Source organism: Nothobranchius furzeri, chromosome 11 (genome assembly GCF_043380555.1).
Source record: "Nothobranchius furzeri strain GRZ-AD chromosome 11, NfurGRZ-RIMD1, whole genome shotgun sequence".
NCBI lineage: Eukaryota > Metazoa > Chordata > Actinopteri > Cyprinodontiformes > Nothobranchiidae > Nothobranchius > Nothobranchius furzeri.
Genome location: NC_091751.1, coordinates 65,322,665 through 65,347,532, shown reverse-complemented (window position 1 = coordinate 65,347,532; position 24,868 = coordinate 65,322,665). Strand labels below are relative to the sequence as shown.

The following is a 24,868-nucleotide window of genomic DNA, read 5'->3' as shown; positions in this document are numbered from 1 at the left end:
TATTTATATATAAATTAAAACTTTCCAAATATAATGAAAATTTCTAAATAACGTAAAAATACGAAGGGACATCTGTTGGTCAGGCTGAAAAGTTTGGGAACCACTGCTCTAAGTGATAAGTAATAAATGATCCGCACTTGTGTAGCGCCTCTCAGAGTAAGGACTCCAAAGCGCTTTACACTACAGTGTATCATTCATCCATTCACACACACTGATGGTGATGAGCTACGATGTAGCCACAGCTGCCCTGGGGCGCACTGACAGAGGCGAGGCTGCTGAGCACTGGCGCCACCGGTCCCTCCGACCACCACCAGCAGGCAAGGTGGGTTAAGTGTCTTGCCCAAGGAGACAACAGCAGAATTCTCTGTCCGGAGCTGGGATCGAACCTGCAACCTTCCGATTACTGGATGTGCAGTTTTTTAGGGTTTTTATGTTTTCTGTAAAGATCGGTATGCTGAAAATCATTTAATGTTTTGCTTAAAGCATGAGGTTTTGGTTAGTAATTGATTGGGAGAATAAATGACTGATTTGACAGACCTGAATGACTGACCTTTGTTGCCAGCGTTCCATTGCATAATGGTTTCAAACACGTATATAATAGTGTTAGTTTTTGTAAACCATTGGATGAAATTACACAAACTGACTGAGCTCTAGTTAAGGCTCTTGCAATAGTTTGTGTATGTGTACATGCGTGTGTGTGTGTGTGTGTTTGGGGGAGGGTACATAGGAACTTTGTCCCCCTCAGTTTGAAAATCCTATCTGTGCCCCTGAGTTTCGATACCTAGTTCGCCAACTAAAATAAGAAGCTGCAATATGCCAACAGAGAAGAATTTGCTGGAATTGTTTGCATGATCACACAATCTTGGAAAATGTGCAGAGGCACTTATAAGTGTGGGTTCAGTTTAGAAAGTTTATAGATCTGCTTGAAGATCTCGAGAGCTTGAAGGCTGCCGGGGGGAAAGCGGGAACATGTGGCAGAGCCAGGCCCAGACTCATGGGGCCCCAGGTGGACATTGGCTCCTCTGAAATAATGGTAACAATTCTGTTCCATTATGGGGGAGGAGGATGTCCAGAAGGGGGTGGACCCAGCCTCACTTGGACAAATGCAGGGATGGAAGTAGATATTCTGCTGTTTTGGGCCCTGGCTAGATGGGCTGGGGTCTCCATGCCCTGGGTGGTATTTTGGGAACGGATGTGCCTATTGGGGCCAGCGGGGGAGCTGGCTCCTTGGAGGGCTTAGGCCCTCCAGCCATTCCTCCCCATCTCCAGACATTTTCCTCCTCCTGCTCCCTCACAACATCACAAACATGCACATAGGACCTTGGGGGGTGGGGAAGTCAGGGGGCTGAAAGATCCCCCTGCCAAATGCCGTTGAGTGTGCTCACTCTCAAGGCCCTGAGTGTGTGTTTGCGTGGAATGTCATTGGTGGAAGTGTTTAATGTGCAAAAAAAAAATTGGGGGGCAGGCTGCCACAGGAATGTGGAAATGGGATCCATACCCGCACCCCCTGACTTGCCCACCCCCCAAGGTCCTATGTGCATGTTTGTGATGATGTAAGGGAGCAGGAGGAGGAAAATGCTTGGGGACGGGGAGAACTTGCACAATTGGAAGCTTACTGAATACTTGTTTCCCCCACTGTATTTGGTTAGCTGGTTCATTTGAAACATGGCCCTTGAAAGAATTGGAATTGAAACTTGCCAAGAACCGGAATCGAAACAAGGAACTGGAATTGGAAATGGAATTGTTCAAATTCAAACCCTATTTAGCATGGTAGTGTTAACACCTAAAGATTTGAGGCGGTTTTTTCAAGACCACAAAAGTCCCTAAGGATAGCCTATCAAGGGGTTAAAGATTAAATTCCTGTGTCTCTTGACTCTTATAGAAACAGGACAGATCGACCCAATCCTGATTGAGCGCTACAACACTCCAGGTTTTGTGGGATGCTTGTCCAGAGTTCAGCTGAACAGTGTGGCGCCTCTGAAAGCTGCACTTCGCTCGAGTATGACGGTACCTGTTAGCACCCATGGGATACTGGTCCCATCCAACTGTGGAGCCTCCCCGCTCACCATCTCTCCCATGATCTCTGCCAATGACCCCTGGCACATAGAAGCTGGTACACACACACACACACACACACACACACACACACACACACACACACACACACACACACACACTGACACAATTTTACAAAATAAAATCTTAAAAATTCAAAAGCACAGTTTGTCTAAACTAGATGGCTGACATATGTCTGCTTTTTTACAGCTGGAGCCGTTTTCCCCTTCAAAGAGGAAAACAGGAGTAGTGATGATGCGGACCGCAATTTTGCCATAATTGGAGGTAAATCTTATTTAATTTACCAATAATTTACAATAAAATACTGCTCCAAGCAATAACTCCTGAAGTTCAAACATTCCATACCTCAATTGTAGTCTTTGTAGTAACAAAGAAGCCTACTTAAAGCAAGGAAAAAGCATAGCATAACATGGTGTTAAAGCATACATAAATAAAGCTTAGAGTCAGGATAACCTAACCCCAAATCAAAAAGGAAATACGAAGCCTAGTCCCAAATGTGGAAAAGGTGTGTGTGCCTCACCAGTGAAACTGCAGGCTAGTTGTAATAAGAGAGGAGCCTGAGAACTAAAATCTGATCAGAGTTTATCTCCCTACCCGTCCGCAGGTTTGTTTCCGGCAGAAGATTTAGGGGTCCCACTATGCTATCCTGTTTCTCTAGTCAGCTGTGTTTGTTGTCATGTCTCAAAATGTCATCCGAATACTCTGTTTGGACTAGTAGCCACAGTGTATCCTCCAGACAGCACCTCTGAAGCTAGGTAGAAAACAGAAGTGAATTTGTTCTGCTTTGAATGCTACATAGATTTTAAAGGAATATTAGGCAGTTTTGCTTGCTTTTAGCACCCCCTAGTGTCCGTTACTAACTCACTGTGGTTAAATCGAAAATGAAACTGCTTCGCTTTGCATTCATCTTTTAACACCTTAATCCAGCGGCTAAGACTCTCCCAGTGTGTGCTGGAGTGCAGCGATTGTTGCGAGTAAACCTTTCCGCTGCCGCTCCGCTGATGGTTCTGGTGTGTGTGTGTGTGTGTGTGTGTGTGTGTGTGTGTGTGTGTGTGTGTGTGTGTGTGTGTGTGTGTGTGTGTGTGTGTGTGTGTGTGTGTGTGTGTGTGTGTGTGTGTGTGTGTGTGTGTGTGTGTGTGGTCCAGAGGACAGGATAACATGCAGCTAATTAATTAAATAATGTGGTTCTGTACCTTTCTCTTCAGCACAGCCGACAAAGGTTTATGATGGGTCAGTCCTCCTGCATGCTCAGATCATTCCCTTCCCTTGCTTGAAAATTTGTTCCAAAATGAAAGTTGAACCCACATCTTTTTTATCTGTGAATTCAATGCCGTTCGGCGAGTCTCAAATAAAAATTTGGGCATCTTACTGTAAGAAAATATACCATTAATGTAAAAAAGAAACTCTAAATTAACTATGTACACATCCAGAATCGAACCCAGGTCTTCTGCACGAGAGTCCGACATCTTACTAGGTGAGCTAAAGCGCCAGTGATTTCTATTGTATCTGTAACATTTACATCCTTGATGACAGCTGAAACAACGTTCAAAGAGCGGTTTGGAGCGAAAATGGCTATTTTGTTGCTAATTTGCAGGAAATATCTAGAAGAAAGTTCGACAGAAAGTAGCTAAGGGTCCTCAGAAATGTAGCTAGCTTTGTCACTAGGCGTTAGGAACAGCGACAAAGTGGCACTGCCTCTCTCTCTGCTGCTAAAGCTACGGATAGCAAACGCTACGGGCGATGCCTGAGCGTGAACGCGCATGAAGCAGCCTGCTCGACCCGAGCATCTCTCTTTTTCTGTGATTTTACAGAAAAACAGGCAATCACAGTAAAAATGCCAGGGCTCATTGTACAGGACCAGGGCATTGCAGGAGAATGTATGAAGAAGACATTTATTATTTCTATACATGTTTTGGCTGTCAAACTTCCATAATGCTCCTTTAACTATTAACTATTGTTCAGTCACTAGTGCCCAAATGGTTTCTTGAAAGGCAGTTAAATCTACCTGATGATGTTTTGTTTGCAGGCATAATCTCTGTGGTGATCTTCTCTGTCCTGTGCATCCTGGTGTTTGCGATCCGGCATCTGTTTCGTCATAAAGGATCGTACCACACTAACGAGGCCAAGGGAGCAGAGTCGGCTGATTGTGCGGATGCAGCAATCATTGTCAATGACCCAGCCTTCACCGAAACAATTGATGAGAGCAAGAAGGAGTGGTTCATCTGAATCCTCGGAGAATGTCACAGACTGAAACCAGGACTTAGCTTGTTTTCTTTGTTTATGAGCATTAGTGAGGTAACCGGCTGTGGAACCTTGAGGACATTTGAGAAATGTATTTTCACACTTTGACAACACAATGTAGCTGAGTGTGTTTTATGGCCCAGGTCCAGTTCTGCTCAGTGCTGTCCATGAGCTATAGAACAGAGTTGGACCACTTTCACAGGACAGCTTCAGAAAGTGACCAGCCTTAGATTGAGAAAAATGATGTTGGCTCATTTAGATTTTATTTTATTTTTTTTCCTTTGTCACTCTGAATAAGATTTCAGTGGAATGTAATTCAATTTATTTATCATATATTTTTTCATTAACTTAATTTTAATTGTCAGCTTTTTACTTGCTGGTGTTTTAGACAAATATGGCACTGATGGTAAAAAACTAAGATATAATTTAACTGAATAAATATTTTGTCTGTAGCAACCCTGATGAAATGAGACTTTTGATCTAGAAGTGAATATTTTAAAGTGACAGTGTGTATTTTTTCCTGGCGATAGGGGGCAGTAGATGCCTAAATCATTGCAAGCAAGCATTATTTTTGTGTTCAAGTAATGCCCGGAACCCACTGTGCGATTTTTGGCCGTCGCACAGGATTGTTCATGTCACACTGTGAGAACTCCAGTGAGGTGTCATGCTGTGCGGCGCAAGATTTTGGTGAGGCAGACTGCACGACGTCTCTCTCCGGCAGGGCACTCTGCGTCATGAGCACACATCCCAAAGCATACGTCGCTAAGCAGATCGCTAACCGCAACTAAGCTGAAAAAATAAAAACACTCAGTTTTAGTGTCAGTTCATGACCCAACTCCTGTTCCTCAAAGAGGAAGCTTCGTTTTTAAAATCCTCGCTTTGGCATCAGACTCCGGCTGCGGGTCTCCTTTTCCCGTCTTCCAGCTAAACAGCAGAGCTGTCAGCTGGTCATTCGTCTTCGTCTTCGTCTTCCTCCGCTTATCCGGGTCCGGGTCGCGGGGGCAGCATCCCAACTAGGGAGCTCCAGGCCGTCCTCTCCCCGGCCTTGTCCACCAGCTCCTCCGGCAGGACCCCAAGGCGTTCCCGGACCAGATTGGAGATGTAACCTCTCCAACGTGTCCTGGGTCGACCCGGGGGCCTTCTGCCGGCAGGACATGCCCGAAACACCTCCCCGGGGAGGCGTCCAGGAGGCATCCTGACCAGATGCCCAAACCACCTCAACTGGCTCCTTTCGATCCGGAGGAGCAGCGGTTCTACTCCGAGTCCCTCCCGAATGTCCGAGCTCCTCACCCTATCTCTAAGGCTGAGCCCGGCCACCCTACGGAGGAAACTCATTTCGGCCGCTTGTATCCGCGATCTCGTTCTTTCGGTCATTATCCAAAGCTCATGACCATAGGTGAGGATTGGGACGTAGATCGACCGGTAAATCGAGAGCCTGGCTTTCTGGCTCAGCTCCCTCTTCACCTCGACAGATCGGCTCAGCGTCCGCTTCACTGCAGACGCCGAACCAATCCGCCTGTCGATCTCCCGATCCCTCCTACCCTCACTCGTGAACAAGACCCCGAGATACTTAAACTCCTCCACTTGAGGTAGGACCTCTCCCCCGACCCGGAGGTGGCAAGTCATTCGTCCTTCTCCTTTTTTATACACAAGAACCCACTAAACTACAGATAAGTAACAATCTGTCACAGATCGCTGCGATATAACTTTTGCCGTGAATTCTGTCTCACTGCTCCGCTATGACAGATCACACCCGCTGTCTCGGAGCTTCCCCTGCAACAAAACGCCACAGAATCATCCTTATCGGTTGAATATGTGAAATTTCCACCAACAGCAAAGGGATCTCATGTTTTTGAGTTTTAATTTTTTTACGTTTGTGAGCTCATCTCCTCGCAGCTCTCACAGATCACAGAATCGTGGTTTTCACAATTGAGCTGATGGTCAAAATAAGGTAGTTAAATTGAAACCGAAGCACAGAGAGGTGGAGTCTTGCTGCTGCGGCACCCCAAATGTGTGTTTTCATTGGTCAATTGCAGACAGGAGTCGTGGGTTTTCAAGCCGTGCTTGGAGACTTTTTGAGACTGATTTGGTCGTGAGACGGCTCAGAAAGCTGTCGCAGAGCCGGTCACACTGTCCGTTCACAGCATGGTGGTCATGTATGCAAATCACCCTGACGCTGACCGTTTTTTGTCACGATTCAGCTCAGGACGAGCGATTTGACAAAGACGGCCAAAAAACGCACAGTGTGATCCGGGCATAAGACCTTACCAACAGATGGCCATTAGGGTCAAAAATCCCTGGGAGTGCAACCTCCAGCAAAACTACAAGAACATCAGATTCCCTTTCATCACTTGCAATGTGTGAATGTATAAAAGAACAACGTTTATTAATGCTGAAAGTTTTGTAACCATTTGTGACAAATCAGAAAATTATTTCTGTCCTCATGGGCTTCAAGAAACATGGCATCCAATATGGAGTCGCCCAGAGACATAGGGTGTTTCTCAATGCCAAGGAACCTTGCCTTGATGTCTTGGCCTCGCCCCGGTTGCCTAGGAGATACTTCATCTGGAGCCGCCAAGACGTGTTCCAGTGTTCATGTTCTACCGAATCGTGTGCTTTCCGTTTGTTAGCTGTTTAGCTAGCTGAGCAAGGATACACAGGAGGTGTCTTGTAGCCTAGCCTTGGTCAAAAATTACCCAGAATACACCACAGTACTTTCAAAAGGATGGCGGATCAGAAGCCGACAGCTTCTTTGGGAGCAAATTTCAAGTTTAAAAGTACAGTAAGTCAACTAATTTAAAATGTTTCTTCTTATATCCAAAGAAGTAATCTGTGGTTGGTTAGTTGGTTATTAGTTGCAGCCTCGGTGACTAGCAGGTAGTAACTCGCTTATATATTTAATTTAACAAATATTTACACTGTTTAAAAAGTAAAAGTCTCGTTATATATTCATTTTGAAACATATACGTATAAAATATAATGTTGTCTCCCGTGTCACGTGACCGCCGTGGAAGGCACGGTCCCGTGATGCAAGTCTGTTCCGTTTAACCGTTTTGTTTGACCAAGGAAGGACAGTGTCCTCGTAAGCAAGGCGCCTGGGCTCACAAGACATCGCCTCACACGGCCAGGTGCCTTGACATTGAGAGACACCCTTAGACCCGCTCTCATGTATTTTAGACCAGATTTTTATGGTTATATGTTACAAAGCCGCCAATATTTTTAAACAACTGGACATCCTTTGTTTCATTTACAACAACATTTAAATGGATATTTCCAGAGATTAATGGTAAAAACTACACATTGTCACTTTAACGTTCAGCAGATTGGTTTGATATTTATGGACTGATGTGAATGCTTGCATCATCCCGTTTTGGACTGGCTCTTATGGCATCAGTCTGGGTTGTTAGCTGAACAGGTTTGGTTTACAACAACAGAAGAAACAGATACATTGTTACTTCCCTAATCAATTTAGAATGCCTTCTTATGAGCCACGTTGCCTGAAGTATTATTATTTACCACCAAAATCTGTAGCTAGAATAAAAATAAACTTGGTTGTTTCTGTGGAAATCTAGGTCTCAGCTCACTGGATCTGCCCTGGTATGGCTGGCTGCTGGTGGGGCCTATTGCCTTGTTGCATCAATCTTCTGGGACTCTGGCACAGTGGCTGTTGGGTGAAAAAATGAGCCTGTTCCTACAGTGGTCCTTCAAGCTTTCCCATACTATAGGGGGATTTCTGGGCTTGGATCTCCTCCATGTCTTCCATGGTTCTTGGGCAGTGGGTCTGTTGCTCCTCACACTCACTAATGGACACTCCTATGGAGAAACCTGATATGGACAAGCACATGTACACACATAGGCACTCACAAGATATTCTCACAAGTATGGATTCAGATGTTTTCAGACACATTACCTTGGGCTGTGGTTGGCACTAAATACACAATTATTACTGTGTGCTTTTCAGGGACTTAGCTAATGTGATATTTGTAGCTGTGGTATCTTGGTTTGGGTTTTGTCTGCCTTTCTGCTTGTTTGGAATGAGATTTCTTGTACCTCTTGTATTCTTTCTATTTTGCTAACCCTTTCCCCACCTTTTTTCCTTTCTTATTTCCCATTTCTCTGTCTTTTCCATCTCCGTGCCTGTATTCCTAATAAAGTTTTTTATCTAAAAATAGTTATCAGGTGGAGAATTATGCCGAAAATCTGTAACATTCCACTTCCGAGAGTTAATTCGTAAGGCATCTTTTTGTCTCTTCTGTATATTCGTTCTGTGTGTTGGTTTATAATCATCTTCATCAGTAGATGTTTCTTTACCTTCGGCTGGCACGTTTCGGCCGGAACTTCCGCCTTCGTCAGAACCGCCAGCTGTTCGTGGCATCATTTCCTTTTATGTGTGGGCAGCAGAGGATGATGTCGCCCTCTGCTGCCCGCATCCTTCATGCTGATAACACCATCCCATGTGTGATCAAAAGTGTAAACACTGTTGTCTCTGTTCATGGTGTTGTGTCCGCGTCTCCTTATCTCTATCGCTTCCTTAAGCCATCTTCTGTATTTTTGTTGTTCCGTTTTTAAGATCCGTGTGCTGTCCCAATCCATTATGTGATTTTCCTTTGCGCAATGGTCCGTTACTGCAGATTTTTTATTGAACTTTCCGCTTCCTGTTTTGATGCTCTTTTTTGCCTTTGTTTTGTTTCTTTCTCTTTTTGATGTTCTGTTTTTCGTGTGTTGAGTTGGCGTCCTGTTTCTCCTATGTGTGTTTTACTGTAGGGTTTACATGGCATTTTGCAGATGACACCGCATTTCTGTCCAGCTGGTATTATGTGGTTTGGGTGTACCACTCTTTTCTTGACCGTCAGGTATAGCTTTGTTGGTGTGTTGATGTTGTGTCTGTTCATCACTGCCTTTATTTTTTTCGTTATGCCGTTGATGTAAGGAAGGGTTATAGCTGGTTTTGGTTTTGCTCCCTCTGTTGTCCTGGTTCTCCTTGATAGTTTGTTTTTTCTTTTTGTTGTTGTTTGTTGTTTTTCTTTCTGTAGTGCCCATGTTGGGTATCCACAGGTTTTTAGCATATTTTGTATGTGTTGGTTCTCTTTTTGGCACTCAGACAACAGTTCTGATTGTTTTACTGCCAGTCAAGACACAGGGATTTGAATGATTTCCACTAATGACTAGTCTGAGCTAATGCAGACTAGCCGGTAAGAGCTTGTTCAAGCTAATGGGTATCCAACATAAGAGCAAGGCCAAGCTAAGGGCTTGTCTGCTTTAAGGCCTAGTCCTTGTTCATGGCTAGTCTACACCAGTGACCCTCAAACTGAAGTTCCTGGACCCCCTGGGATCTGCAAGCAATAATTTGGGGGTCAGTTAAACACACATTGGGGCCCAAAGATGCAAAATGTACAAATTTCCTGGAGTTGATTAGGACAAAATATAAATTCTTGAGTCAATTCACTTCATCAAGCAATGCACTATGAAAATATAACAACAAATCTGACTTTATCAGGAAGACCTAATTGATCTTCAAGTATTATCAAATGGAACAATGATGCCAGGCAAGTTAAAGCAGCATCTCATCACAAAACAACAGTAGTTCAAGAATAATTTGTATATTAGTTGCTTTAATTAACAATTGGCCTCTACAATAGTGCTAGCCTATGGTGCTAATGAATAGCAGAGGGTGTAGGGAATCTAGTGGGCATGCTCCAATAGTAACGCAAGTGGGAAATCTTCACATTTGGCTTCACCGACCTCTTGGTTACTGGGTTAACCCCAACCCATCACCAGGAGCACAGCAGGGAATTTGACGTTGTAAACCTTTCCACCACCATCAGATTCACATCATTTCTTTACCCAGCAGCTGCCTGCCTCTGATGATTGTCTTGTTTGTAGCTTTTTTGACAGTTTTTTGTTTGTTTTTTTTTTTGACTGAACTGTTTGATGACTTTATTTTTCTTTGTGTTCTTGATTGCCTCCTTCAGCTTCCTTACACAGAAAAACATGATTATAAATCTTTACTTGCTTCTATGTAGGAAACATTTCTGGACCTCAGTACCTTCACCCATAAGTTCCTTAAGAGGTTAATTGAAGCCAGTGGGAGGATCCCACCACCACCGTCATGCACCTTGCCACTCCTGGAAAATATAAAAATGGACCTGAGAGAAGGGCTGAAAGGGTGGGGGCAGAAGATTAACACCCAAATACACTCTGAGACGATGTAGCTATGAGCTAATTCGGCTATCCAAATCTAGGTTAGCGGGTGCATTCAGCCAGAAAACAGTGGTTGAGTGACTCTGCTACCCTCTGCCTTCTACGCTGTAGGACTGTGAGGCTGAGGCCTTCCCTGGAGCAAGCAAGGGGTCAAGCTGCTAGCACTAGCACTGAAACCTGTCGATCAAAACAACACACCCCTAATTCGTAATTTAAAACTTTTATTATGTCTAAATGGATGATTTACAAAAAAACAACTCCCCTCTGAGTTGTCATGACGATAAACTTGACCTATTAAACTAGGGCTGCACGATATTAGGAAAACCTGCGATATGCAATAACAGTGATTAATATTGCGATGACGATATTACTTGTGATAAATCAAAACTTAACTCAGGAACAAAAATAATCAAAAACAAAGATATGAAAAAAGAGAAAAAGAATTTATTAAAATGAGAACAGCTAAAGATGTGAGGAAAGGGAAAAAGAAAAGGCAATCAGTGGATCCCGGAAAAAGCAGAATCAGCAGAAAGAGCAGAACAAAGCTAACTCAGGTGTTTGCTAACCATCAAAATGAAGTGCCGTCCACCTGAGGGGTGGGCATCTAACCTATGAGAACCCACCCAATTGGCCAATTGGGTGAAGAGCTTTATTAGATTTGTTAAGAAAACATCATGCTTCCGTTTGATTGACAGAATGCATTATGTGTAGCAAACATTTGAGCAAACCAATCATTGCGATATTTATCTGTTCTTTGTGTAACGTGATGAAGGAGCCATTTCTACCCTCTAACAGCTGTTTCCTTTTGACACATTGCCAGAGTGCATGAAACAGCCTCAAGTTCATGCATTTGCTTCTGAACTGTTTACGTTCCAGCAATGAAGACAGAAGAACGAAGAATGAACTCTTTTCTTTTAATTAATCAAAGAACTCTATTTTAATAAAGATAATCCATCAAAGTGTTAGTCAATAACAAGATGTGACCGACCTGTGAAATTAAAATATTAATTACTTCATTATGATCTTAGAAATGAGAAGTCTGACTTTAAGGATTCCAACAGGACTCATTTCATGTAGGGTTAAAAAGACATAACACATTCTTTTAGTCGAGTCTGTTCATAACCTTTATGGACAGGATTTCTAGGCTCAGCCAAGGTGTTGAGGGCATCCATTTTGGTGGCCTGAGGATCGGCGGATACAAGCGGCCGAAATGAGTTTTCTCTGCAGAGTGGCTGGGCTCTCCCTTGGAAACAAGGTGGGTCTGTGTCCCTGGGCTCTGCTGGGTCCCCGGCGGGGGTGATCGCCCCTGGGTCCCGGGTCATCGGGTCCCGGGCTCGGCGGGCTAGGGGGTGGGAGGCTGCGGGTGGGCCTGTGGGCTTGCCGCCGATATCTCCGGGGGCTCTGCCGGCTGCTGGTTGTGGCCCCCCAGGGCAATCCTCTGTGCCTCTCGAGGGGGGCAGGGACTTTTCTGGTCGCAGTCTCCCTGGAGTTCCTGTGCTCTGGGGCAACTCCTGGATCTCTGGGACTTGGAGCTCCCTCCATCTCCTGCACATCTTTAGGGGGCAGATCTGTGGCCCCTCACACTCTCTATTGGACGCTCCTATAGAGAAACCTTACGTAAACAAGTGCGTGTACACACACTGGTGCTCACATGGTGCTCTCATAAGTATGGACTTGGGCACGTTCAACACATGTCTTAAGGCTATGGTTGGCACTTAATGCACTGTGATTTATTATCATGTGATTTTACAGTTAAACAATGTTGATTATATATTACTTCATCAAGTTGAAGCAGTGATAGCTTGCTCCTGTTGTATTGTTGTTGTGTCCCATTTTTTTCTTTTTTTTTCTTCTCTCTTTCTTCAGGTCTAGAACTATGGTCTTGAAGCAGATTCTTGTTCATTATTGTTTATTTTTGTGGAACCCCCCCATCTTTTGTCTCATCCTTTCTCTTTCACCTCTGTCTCCGTGTCTGGTCAGAATTAAAAAGCATTCAAAAATAATAACAATAAAGTTTTTTTTTTAAAAAAAGAAAAAAGGTGAGAAGCTCAGTCATCCGGGAGGGGCTCGGAGTAGATTTGCTGCTCCTCCACATCCAGAGGAGCCAGTTGAGGTGGCTCGGGCATCTGGTCAGGATGCCTCCTGGATGCCTTCCTGGTGAGGTTTTCCAAGCATGTCCAACCAGGAGGAGGCTTAAAGGGAGACCCAGGACACATTTGAGGGACTATGTCTTTCACCTGGCCAGGGAATGCCTTGGGATTTCCCCAGAAGAGCTTGCCCAAGTGGCTGGGGAGAGGGAAGTCTGGGCCTCTCGACTTAGGCTACTGCCCCCGCGACCCGACTCCGGATAAGCGGAAGTGGATGGATGGATGGATGGATGGATGGATGGATGGATGGATAGAAGAAGAGACTGAACAAGCTAGTTAAAAAGCTAGCTCAGGTCTGGGCTGCAATTAGATTCAGTTGAAATGTGTGAAAGGAGGATGGTGGTGAAGATAAACTCCATCTTTGAAAACCCCTCCAACTCACTGCATTCCACTGCGGAGACCATGGACAGCTCCTTCAGAGGCAGACTGAGACATCCAAGATGTAAAACAGAATGCTACCACACGTTATTCATCCTCTCTGCAGTAAGAGTTTATAACTCCTCAGGTTAAGCTGTACTAGCATTATCCCGTTACACAATAACATCAATGCAATATTCAGTATGAGCAATACCAGATTTGCATCAGTATGTCTGTGTCTCTAATGCTGTATAGTTCTTGAAACATAAATTTCTCTTTTTATTCATGTTTTTATTGGTAGAAGGTTAAAATAATAGCTGCCTATCTGTATCCACCTGTACTTTTGTTATTATTTTTCTTCTTTCTTCTCCCTGAGTGTATGTGCTGCTGTAACGAGTGACTTTTCCCACTACAGCCTGTTCTATTCAATTTTAAATACGTTTAAAATCAGTGCTCTGATGGGACAGCTGCATCACCTCAATCTCACACAGCACATGTGTGCTTTTGTTAGCAGGTGTTTTTGCATTTTATCGAACTGAGTTGTTGCTATTAACATTTTTCAAATTTAAAATGAGAAAGAATGACTAAATGCCTAAGAGGCAGACAAGGCTGCGTGATAACAAAGCAGGTGTGATTCTAGGCTCAGAGGTGCCCAGCCAGAAAAGATCATCTTCACTGGTATTTACATTTTAACACATTTTCCACACACTGGTGAAAGGAAAGCAAAATGAAAAAGTACAAATAAAATAAAGGTTTCACAAACTGTGTTATACAGATTGTCCTATTAGCGTAGAACACTCTAGTCTTGTTTGAAGAGTTTATGTGTGTTAGTTTTATAACAAGAGTAGATTAAATGTACTCAAGGACTGGAAAGTTTGGTTTAAATTGCTCTTTTCTAATCGGAAATTAGAACCTACTTCAGTTTCGTGACACCCACAATATGGCGGTGACGTCGACGTGCGTTTCGATAACTCAAGCAGCGTCTATTGAGTACATGTCTATGTGTGTGGAGGGGGGCGCCATGTTTACAGAGTTTTTACATAGTTCATTGGTGGTCGGGAGCTAACGTTCAGGTGACTTCACCACTGTTGTGTCCCAGAACTTCAGCTGGAAGTGTCAGTTTTATCTTCTTAGGGCGACTCTTCGCTTTAGCCGCAGCTAAGGTAAGACCAGGGTAAGACTCGGCTGAGCTAACCGTGACTCAGCATTTTTTTGGAGTTACGTTTACCTCCGTTAACAGCTTCGCCCAGAGAGCATATTTAAAACAGTTAGACAGAAGTCCGCTTGCTTGGGTTGACATTTTTGTTTTAATCTTTTAAAGTGTTTGTTTTGGTATCATTCGCGTTGGTGTTGCAGCCCATCTAATTTCTTCTGGGGGTTAGACCGTTTCAAACCATCTTTTATCTGCTTCGGGTTAAGGGAGTTGATGTTCGTTTTTAAACGAGTCCCAGAACCAGGGCCGTGCAGAGACCTTTGACGGGGCTGGTGCTCAAAGTAAAAAAAAAAAAAAAAAAAAAAAAAAGGGGGGGGGGGGCGCTTTTAGAGCAATCCAACAAGTTAGAAAATTCAGATGAGAAATTTGGGTTCAAACAACATAATAAAAATATATCAATTAGTGTTAATGTTAGTTCATAAATAATAGTTTTAGTTTTTAAAGCTGACATATCTAGAGGTGTTACAACCACATTTTTGCCCTTGATCCGAGTCCAAGTTGTTTGATTTTTGATTATCTTCCAATACTGAGTCCTGTTCTGATACCAGGTGGTGATGCAATGCATTATAAAAGAAGAAAGAAGTTGTCCTTCAGTCTGTATTTGTCATTTTGTTGTTTTAGCCTGAAAAGGTCACTCATTTAGGAAGTACATTTAACAGGAATGAAGATAATTTATTGCTATTGCACAGGTGTACAACCAAATATATTTTGCGCCTACTAAAGACAGCTCTACTAAGAGGTAGTAAAATAAATGCAACCACAGAGACTTATCCATTGTGATTTACAGCTATGTTAGCTGAGATCTTTTTCCTGTCAGTAGAAAATTCTTGATCCCATTCCATGATCTCACTGAACTTAACACTAAACATGAGAGCTCTGCTACCAACCTAACAACAACACCCTTTACACAAAGGCGCCATCATCACATACGTGGCAGGAGTCGCAGAGAAACTTAGAAGAATCTTCTCCAAACACAACATCCCGGTAAACTTTAAACCCAACAGCACCATCAGACAGAACCTGGTCCATCCAGAAGACAAAACACCCAAACAGAAGCTCAGTGGCGTCGTTTATGCAGTCCAGTGTAGTGAGGACTGTCCAGATGTTTACATTAGAGAAACTAAACAGCAATTACACAAGAACATAACACAACACAGGAGAGCCACCTCTTCAGGTCAAAACTCTTCAGTCCGCCTTCACCTGAAGGACAAGGGACACTCCTTTGAAGATGACAAAGTCCACATTCTGGACAGAGAAGATAGATGCTAAATTTATGGTAGCAAAGAAGTTATAAAATAGCATTTGGATATGTTATGAACTTTTTAAGTAAATATTGATTGAAAAGATGTGAATAATATGTTTTGAAAAGTGAAAAATTGAAATGTAACACGATCTTAAGTATTCAGACCCTTTGCTCAGTATTTAGTAGAAGATGGAGTTGCTGCAGCCATATGTTCCGGCCCAGTCACTCCGCTCTGAGAACCAGCTGCTACTTGTGGCTCCTAAGGCCAGACTGAAGTTGAGAGGGGACAGGTCGTTCTCTGTTGCGGGTCCGAAACTGTGGAACGCACTGCCCCTAACTATTAGGGGCTCTCCATCGGTAGCGGTTTTTAAAATGAGGCTGAAAACCTACTTTTACGATCTGGCTTTTAATTCTGTGGGTTAGCAATTGCTGATGTTTTATATTTTGTAATTCTTATTTGTGGTTTTATTTATGTCTGTGGCGCTATATGTTTTATTGTTTCATTCTTCTGTTGTACAGCACCTTGGTGGCATGCTCATGCCTGTAAGGTGCTTTATAAATAAAGGCTGATTGATTGATTGATTGATTGAGCACGTGGATGAAGACGTGTTTGTAAAGATCATGGGGTTACCTTGGTTGTATGAACCTGGTTTGGGTTTAAGGAGTCTAATGAAATATTTAAAATGTCATCTGCATATAGGTGATATTTCTATCTCAGATGGTGTTGTGTTATTTAAAAGTACTTGAATTATTTGAATTATGTTTTCTGCTTTCCAGTGAGTATGCTTGGGGCAGTGGTTTTGGGCATTGGACTAGCAGGTCAGGCTCGGATCAGAGACCTGTTGGCTCCTCTTCCTGGCAGTTCTGCTGAGAAACTTTCCATCCGAGGGTTCGTTTCCAGGTAATGCACAAATGTATCTTGCAAGCTGCATTCCAAAAATGTTAGTCACTCTTAGAAAATCCACTGTTTAGCTGTTTGGCTTAGTGATTCAAGATTGGAAAAGACTGTGATGGAGGACTTTAGTCCTGGACTCTGACTTGAGTTCAGACTTCAGTCACGCTTAAAGCTGCAGTAGCAAATCTGCGAAACAATCTAGCTTTTAAACACAAACGTCGTCACAGAATTCACGCCTCTCCCATCAGCCACCAACCCTAGGCCACATCCGCCCGATACCAGAACCTGTATTGCCACAACAAAACGAGAGTGCTAAACCCCAGTTACAGTATTCTAGGCCCAAACATATTTTGTGATCCGCAACTTCAACTGGTGTTTTTCTTTTTAGGACTCTGGTAGTTTTTCCTGTAGTTAAAGTGGTAGTAGCCACCTTTATCTACATGGCTAAATGTGGAAGTGCGATGGTTCGGCCGGATGGTCCAAACATTGCTTTTGGTCTGAAACGTTATTGGCTGAGGTTTTTAGACAAATGTGAGATAAACAATGTTTTTTAATCTTCGCAATATCCATCCATCCATCCATCCATCCATCCATCCATCCATCCATCCTTCCTTCCTTCCTTCCTTCCTTCCTTCCTTCCTTCCTTCCTTCCTTCCTTCCTTCCTTCCTTCCTTCCTTCCTTCCTTCCTTCCTTCCTTCCTTCCTTCCTTCCTTCCTTCCTTCCTTCCTTCCTTCCTTCCTTCCTTCCTTCCTTCCTTCCTTCCTTCCTTCCTTCCTTCCTTCCTTCCTTCCTTCCTTCCTTCCTTCCTTCCTTCCTTCCTTCCTTCCTTCCTTCCTTCCTTCCTTCCTTCCTTCCTTCCTTCCTTCCTTCCTTCCTTCCTTCCTTCCTTCCTTCCTTCCTTCCTTCCTTCCTTCCTTCCTTCCTTCCTTCCTTCCTTCCTTCCTTCCTTCCTTCCTCTGTCATCATCCACTTAGCCACGCAGGGTTTGTGGGGAAGGGGCTGGTGCCTATCTCCAGCAGTTTTCAGTCAAGCTGGTGGTGTACACCCAGGACAGGCTACAACCTAAACCCACAATTTTGAAGGTGTTACTTTTTTCCCCCAAGATGGCGCCACACTGTGCTGCTGGTTACCTCAGCTCCCAGTTTGTTTTTCTTTTCTGGTTTTACTACTTTGATATCAGTCTGAGCTGTGGTAACGCAAAAATGTCCCCACTGTGGGCTCAATAAAGTCTTGTCTTTTGTTGAAAATGATGCTCATGTCCTCATTGTGTTTTAAACAGGAGAAACCTGAATACTCACCAAGGGGTCAGTCAGATCTCACTAGAGGAGGCTGTAAGCAGACAGGACATTCATGTTGCATTCATCTGCACTGAGAACGAGTCCCATGAAGACTACATAAGGTATGTGACTCTGATACACAGCATAAATACAAAATCTATACATAGAAAATCAATCGGGAACAAAGGCGGAAACTACCTGCCAGTCAACTATTCACAGGTCAACCTGGTAGCTGGTCCACTAAATCAGGTCCTGGCCCGGGGTTTCCCAATCCTGGTCCTCAGGACCCACATTCCTGCATGTTTTTCATGTTGCCCTTTCAACCACCATTGTTTCCCTGCTGCACGCCATAATCAATTATAGTAGAATGCATTTTTTTAACCGCGGTGCCTTGTTTCTTGTATTGTGGGTTCTCAATAACGACACCATTACTTGAAGAGAAGGTACTTTATCGAACTCAGGCTCACATTCAACAACCAAGCTTCCTTCTACCGTCCCAGACCGCGGGTCATCTGCGCCCCCCTGGCTCCCCCTACCGTCTAGCAGTATTAACTACATAAGCCATGATACTAAGCAAATAATGATTTGCTGTTATCATTACATCTTCCTTTTTTCTTTTTTAAAACAATAAGATAACATACTGACTTTCACAAACATAAACAGCCTCTAATTATATGTTATTGGCTAAACCAAGCTTTGGGTGCGCTTGGATGAAAACATCTGCCTCTTTAGCTCCTGATCAGCTGATGACCGCTTCAACACACCGTGCTGCTTAACGCACGCATTTCCTTATCAGTAACAGAAACGTTTTGATAAAAGAAGACGGTAATTAATTAGTTTGCTCGTTACTGAAAGAAATATTTTTTTAGTAACGCGGTTATTTTAAACGGCGTTATTCCCATCACTGCTCTGTTGGGTCTACAGCAGGCAGTGACTGAGACACTGAGGGTCTCCGCCCACCCGGCCAATCATCGTGTTTGTAAGTGCGTTACAGACACCTCTCTCTCCCTGGCTGCAGCTGAAGTGCGGCGGTCAGAAAGCCTCACACTGTTGCTCAACGTTCGACAAGCACATAGTAACGCACAACCTTCCGTCCCCGGTAACGGTAACGGAGTTGCAACAGTGGGAAAAGTAATTAATTAGATTATTCCGTTACCCAAAAAAAGAACGCCGTTATTTTAAACGGCGTTATTCCCATCACTGCGCCCCACCAGTCTCACAGGATGACAGCAATCACAAAAGATAAAAAAAACATAAAAATTAAACTAAACGTTCTATACATCATAGGCTATAAGTGCTGCGTATAGTCTGTATTTAGGTGTGGTTTAAAAATGTTCTCAGACTTTTACCAAGACTCGGAAATCTTGTGACGTATTTCCTGTTCCTTTTGGGCACAGCAATATTTACCGTAGTCTCCTCCTATCCGGTCGGCTCATAGGTCCCCGGAAGAATGAAAAAATGAATAGAACTCAACGGGCTAAAAGAGCTATTTTCTAATCTTCTTTCTAATCCGCTTTGCTTTAGACCCTAGCCTGGCCTGCCAGACCCGTTCGCTGTTTAATTCTGCACAGAGGAAGAGTCTGATAACTCAAAGGCAGAGAGGCACATGAGGGGCGGGACTAGGCAGCTCAAAAATAACCAATCAGAAAAAAGACGGAAATGCCGACTGTACCGCTGTAGTTTGTTAGCTCTAGTAAAAAAGAAAAGATGTCTGGCAAATGGCGCAAACATCTATTTTTTTTTTTTTTAGAAGAAAGGCTTTTAGCGCTTCTACTTGTTGTTTTAAAGACATTCAAGTCATTTAGAACCGAGGAAAGAGCCGCAGCAAACTTCACCGCTGTCTTCGTTGTTTATGAGAAACTGAGCGTCGCTGTGTGTGACGTCCGCAGCGCTGTAGTTTTTTTAGCTGTAGTCAAAAATGGCGACTGTTGACAGCGCAAACATCTTTCTTTAGAAGAAAGGCTTTTAGCGCTTCTACTTGTTGTGGTTTTAAAGACATTCAAGTCATTTAGAACCGAGGAAAGAGCCGCAGGGAACTCCGCTTCATGACAAACTTGGCGTTATGGTGTGTGACGTACGCTGCTCAGCGCTGATTGGCTCGGTTCAAATTCTCAGGGGGTGGGGTAATTTGAATAGGAGAGTTCCCAGACCCCTTCTTTGTGCAGAATTAAACAGAGGAGGAGTCTGGCAGGCCAGGCTACTTAGGCCCTGGATCACACTTATGTTGTACTGCAGTTTAAATGAAAACTTTCCACTTCCTGTTTACTGTAGGTTAAATCTTTTCTCACGGGCCACCAACAAAATAAAAATATCATTTTATCTTAAATGATAATGCAACATCTCACCTGTTGACTTTCATGTTTTGGAGCAGAAAAAGAGCATAAAACCAACATATTTAAAGCTCAGTTTGCTCCACTGGTTTACTGTGATGCTCACCTGTTCCAGCCAGATACCTGCATCATGGGGTTGATCTGAGCTGAGGAGGAGACTCCTGTTGTTTTGTTCATCTTCATCATAATAATGACAACATTAGATGACAACAGGTGCTCACATAGGCTTGTGCTGCTGAACATGTCTGAGCAGCTTGACCACGTTGTTGTGTGTCGGGGAGGAAAAATAAAAACTACAGCAGCCACAGAGTCGTGCTGGTTTGAGCGTGTCGCTGCTCGCTGGAGTTATATCAGCTCTGTCTGGAAGTTAGTTGGAAAACTTTCTCATTCAGTCGTGAACACATTACTGAGCGGCTAGAATCTCCGTTTCTGGGCTTCAACGTCGGTAAATAGCTGAGTAAACTCGGCGCTGAGTGAGAGGAGTGTTTAGTTCGTCCGGGACAGCGGAGCTGCAGACACCTGCAGCAGACGCTGGAAAAAACACAAAGGAGGGGGCGCTTCGGCGCCGCGCTAACGCCGCAAAGCATCATGGGAGTTGTAGTCTTAGCAGTAAAATCGGTCGGCGGGTCAGTTTTAATATATTTTTGATAATTATCTTGCGGGCCACATAAATTTGCTCTGGCCCGCGGGCCTTGTGTCTGACACATGTGACCTAGCGCTACTTTTTTAATTCTGGGGTCGCCCATCTATGACTGCCCCACCCAGTGTGTGTCAGTTGTCATGTAAAAGCACACAAACTATGTTAAGTAGAGTTGAGCTGTGTCAAGACATGCTAAATAGCTACTAGAAAAAAGGGGCTATAAGGATCTATGGTTATAAGGTTTCAGCAGTCATTATACATTACTATGTGTTAGTGTATAATGGTGCATGTGGCCTGCATTAAAACTTTTGTAATGTAATTTTTCACCTCTCCTTGTTTATTAGGATGTTTCTGCAGGCAGGAAAGCATGTCTGTGTGGAGTATCCAATGACCATGTCCTACGATACTGCTGAGGAGCTCTGGGAGTTGGCCCAAAAAAAAGGTACTTGTACAAAGTAGTACTCATTTTTATCACATCTGTTCTCTTTGTATGTGCTTATCTCAGTGGGGCCTTGAGGAAATATTGCTGATTTAATCTATGGCATGTTTGTAAAGATAAGTAACTCAAAGCTTCAACATGCAAGAAGAAATGGAAGAGAGATAACATTTTCTGAGCAGCAATTGATTGAAAATGCTTTAAGTAATTGGCCAGAGGTAAAATTCCTTTGAATGGCATGTGCAAAAAGGTATTAAAACCTCAGCTGTAAAAGATTTTTGGATTTTCACAGCTGGATTTGAAAGAAAATACGGTGTTTTTAAATAGCAATCACAAAACAGAATCTGAACCCAAACCAGCTGATGACGTGACGCCAGGAACGCTCCACAAACAGCGAGTGTAAACAGGAGCGGCTCTCCGGTGTTTCTGTGTTAGCGTTAAAGCAGACAACAATGTGTCAGATGTAGCTTCTGAAACCTCTGCTAGTCGGTCAGATTTTTTTTCTCTGGGATACAACGACAAGAATGAATATTGGATTGCCGGAGAAATTCAACTGAACTCCGACCACCCGTTGGCTGGTTAAGCCAGAGGTGCAGACATGTTTGACCCAGAAGACCTGCGAGCCGAGATGATTTTAGACTTCAGAAGAAACCGGGTGGAGTCTAACAGTGTTTCCATCATGGGAGAAGAAGTGGAGGTGGTTGAGGAATACAAATACCTTGGAGTTCACCAGGACAACAGACTGGACTGGAGAAAGAACAGCGAAGACGTTTACAAGAAGGGACACAGCAGACTGCACTTCTTGAGGACGCTTAGGTCCTTCAATGTCTTTTTTTTTTTTTTTTAAACCGTGTCCTGTCTGGCTGTGAAGCAAACAGAATTGATGTCTGAATGCTGGTGACAAGCCTTACAGATTTACCCTCAGGTGAAGCATCAAAGCGTCTGCTTTTAATGTCACGCCTGATACTTAAAACTTTATTGTTACTGTTTTTGAATGCATTTGTAATTCCGACCAGACACGGAGACAGAGGTGAAAGAGAAAGGAAGAGACGAAAGATGGGGGGGTTCCACAAAAATAAACAATAATGAACAAGAGTCTGCTTCTAGACCTGCAGAAAAAGACAAAAAAAGCAAAAGAACAAAAAAAAAGGGACACAACAACTATACAACAAGATCAAGCTATCACTGCGTCAACTTGATGAAAATATAAAATCAACATTGCTTAACTGAAGAATCACAATAATAAATCACAGTGCATTAAGTGCCCACCATAGTCTTAAGACCTGTGTTGAACGTGTCCAAGTCCATACTTATGAGAGCACCATGTGAGCACCTGTGTGTGTACACGCGCTTGTTTATGTAAGGTTTCTCTTTAGGAGCGTCCAACAGAGAGTGTGAGGGACCACAGATCTGCCCCCCAAAGATGCGTAGGAGACGGGGGGAGCTCCAAGTCCCAGAGATCCAGGAGCTGTCCCAGAGCACAGGAACCCCAAGGAGGCCACAACCAGCAGCCGGCAGAGTCCCGGGAGACATCAGCGGCAAGCCCACAGGACCGCCCGCAGCAGCCCCCCCCCCCTAGCCGGCCGAGCCCGGGACCCAGCGACCCGGGACCCAGGGGCGACCACCCCCGCCGGGGACCCAGCAGAGCCCAGGGACCCAGACCCCACCAGGCAGCCACCGGGATTGATCAGGCAGATGCCAAAATCTTAAACCCCCAGACCCGGTTGCCACGAACACTCAGGCAGACCAAGGCACAACCCCCCACACCAGGTGTGTCAGGGGAAGGGGGGACGAAGATCTATATCATCAAAAGAAGTTCCAGGAGAGGGGAGGAGAGGTCCTTCAATGTCTGTAGCAAGATGCTGCAGATCTTCTACAAGTCTGTTGTTGAGAGTGTAATCTCTTCAGCCATCGTCTGTTGGGGTAGCAGCATCAGAAGCAGGGACCTGAAAAGGCTCAACAGCCTAATAAAAAAGGCTGGTTCTGTTCTGGAGACGACTGTGGAACCGCTGGAGGAGATGATGCAAAGAAGGATTCTCCAGAGAATCAAGAAAATGATGGACAACCCTGAGCATTCTCTTCACAAGACTGTCCGACAACGGAAGGGTGTTTTACCGCTGCGAGTATATACTGATATAACTCTGGAAAATTTTACAATGATAGCTTACCAGAATAGCTACCTGACTGACTGCAGATGGTAAAGTGTAGTTTTACAGAATTTCCACAATTTTCATGCAGAGTCTGGCCAATATCTTTCAACTGAAGCAGGCTGTTTTAACAGCTGATCAAAAGTTTAAGACCACACCTTAAAGGGCAAGTAATGTCAGTCCTAGAGTCTTACTGCATCCACATTTCCATTCTGAAAAATGCACCACAATGAGGCAGACCAAGAGGGTGGGGATGCGGCAGTGAGTGACACTCTTGTTGTCCGTGACTTCAAAAGGTGGTTTTCTTTTTGGGACTGGTAGTTTTTCCTAAAGGTGAAGTGGTAGCAGCCGGTTGTTTCTCCTTCTCTGTTACTGCGAGGAGAACCTCTCACACCAGACTGGGAGACAGGTGGCCTGTCAGAGATAGTCATTGTCTGCTACAGAAATGTACAGTGGGTATGGAAAGTATTCAAACCCCTGTCAAATTTTCACACTTTGCTTTATTGCAGCCATTCGCTAAACTCAATTAAATTAATTTCTTTCCTCATCATTGTACACACCGCTCCACATATTCACAGAAAAACTTAGATTTTGAGTGCGTAGTACTCAAGTGTGCAAATGATTGCAGAATTGAGACAGGGAGCATTGCGTCATCGACCGCAACGCATGCCGGGATGCTGGTCGCTGTGATACTTTTTTCAAAAACCTTTATTAACAACTTTTAAACAAACAGCCAAACAGTTATTTTAAATAAATTTACATGTATTGCTGCTTTGTCTAAAATTGTGTGTGTGTGTGTGTGTGTGTGTGTGTGTGTGTGTGTGTGTGTGTGTGTGTGTGTGTGTGTGTGTGTGTGTGTGTGTGTGTGTGTGTGTGCGTGCGTGCGTGCGTGCGTGCGTGCGTGCGTGCACCCACCAGGCCTAATTCTACATGAAGAACACATCGAGCTGCTGACTGAGGATTACAAACAACTACAGAAGGATTTAGATGGGAAAGTTCTGCAGGGTGGCTCTCTTCATTTTACTGGTAAGACACCGAAGACACGTTGGTTATTATTGAAGTTAAAGAGACAATTTGTTGTTTTTATCATTAATCTCCATCAAAAGGTTGTTGAAAAATGAATTAACCCTCCCACTGTCTTTATGGGTGACCCCGCAAGGAAAGTTGACCATGTGGCAGGGGTGAGGAGTGAGCACCACCTCACCCCTGCCACATGGACCTCAAGGGATAAACCATCAATCCTGCTCAATGGTCAACTTTCCTCACTGGGTCACACCCATTGGGACAGTGGGAGGGTTCAATGATGCCCAGTGTTGAAAAATATTGGCGGCTTCATAACAAATAACCATAAAAATTGGGTCTAATGGGAGTGGGCCTAAGTCTCTGGGCGCCGTATTAGACGCCATGTTTCCTTCTATGGGGGCCATTTTGCTGGAGGTTGAATGATCTGTCGAGGTACTCTTTTGAACATTGCACTGCCAGAGATTTTTGATCCTAATGCCCATCCGTTGGTAAGTCTCATTTGAACACAAAGACACCATTTGCTTGCAATGATCTATGTATATACTGCCCCCTGTCGCCGGGGAAAATACACACCATCACTGTTGGAGTTGTTTGTCACTCAACATTGTGCGTCCTTCAGAGTTACTGAAAATACAAATGAT

At 43.9% G+C, this 24,868-nt stretch overlaps 2 protein-coding genes across 3 annotated transcripts in view; both read left to right on the top strand.

Annotated features, from left to right (window-relative positions):
• Window positions 1-4,443, top strand: part of cntnap2b (contactin associated protein 2b) — a 53,070-nt gene extending 48,627 nt beyond the window's left edge. Inside the window, exons 23-25 of the mRNA XM_015957560.3 lie at window positions 1,883-2,113; window positions 2,266-2,340; window positions 4,103-4,443. Of these exons, the coding sequence (XP_015813046.1) occupies window positions 1,883-2,113; window positions 2,266-2,340; window positions 4,103-4,302 (506 nt within the window). The 3' untranslated portion in view covers window positions 4,303-4,443. The remainder of the gene's footprint in view (window positions 1-1,882; window positions 2,114-2,265; window positions 2,341-4,102) is intronic.
• Window positions 4,444-13,934: 9,491 nt separating this feature from the next.
• The window catches only part of blvra (biliverdin reductase A), a 22,613-nt gene continuing 11,679 nt past the window's right edge, over window positions 13,935-24,868 (top strand). For both annotated transcript variants that reach the window (XM_015957559.3, XM_070541760.1), the window contains exons 1-5: window positions 13,935-14,185; window positions 16,256-16,379; window positions 17,654-17,773; window positions 20,966-21,063; window positions 24,123-24,230. In XM_015957559.3, coding sequence (XP_015813045.1) covers window positions 16,261-16,379; window positions 17,654-17,773; window positions 20,966-21,063; window positions 24,123-24,230 — 445 coding nt within the window. In that variant the 5' untranslated portion in view covers window positions 13,935-14,185; window positions 16,256-16,260. The remainder of the gene's footprint in view (window positions 14,186-16,255; window positions 16,380-17,653; window positions 17,774-20,965; window positions 21,064-24,122; window positions 24,231-24,868) is intronic.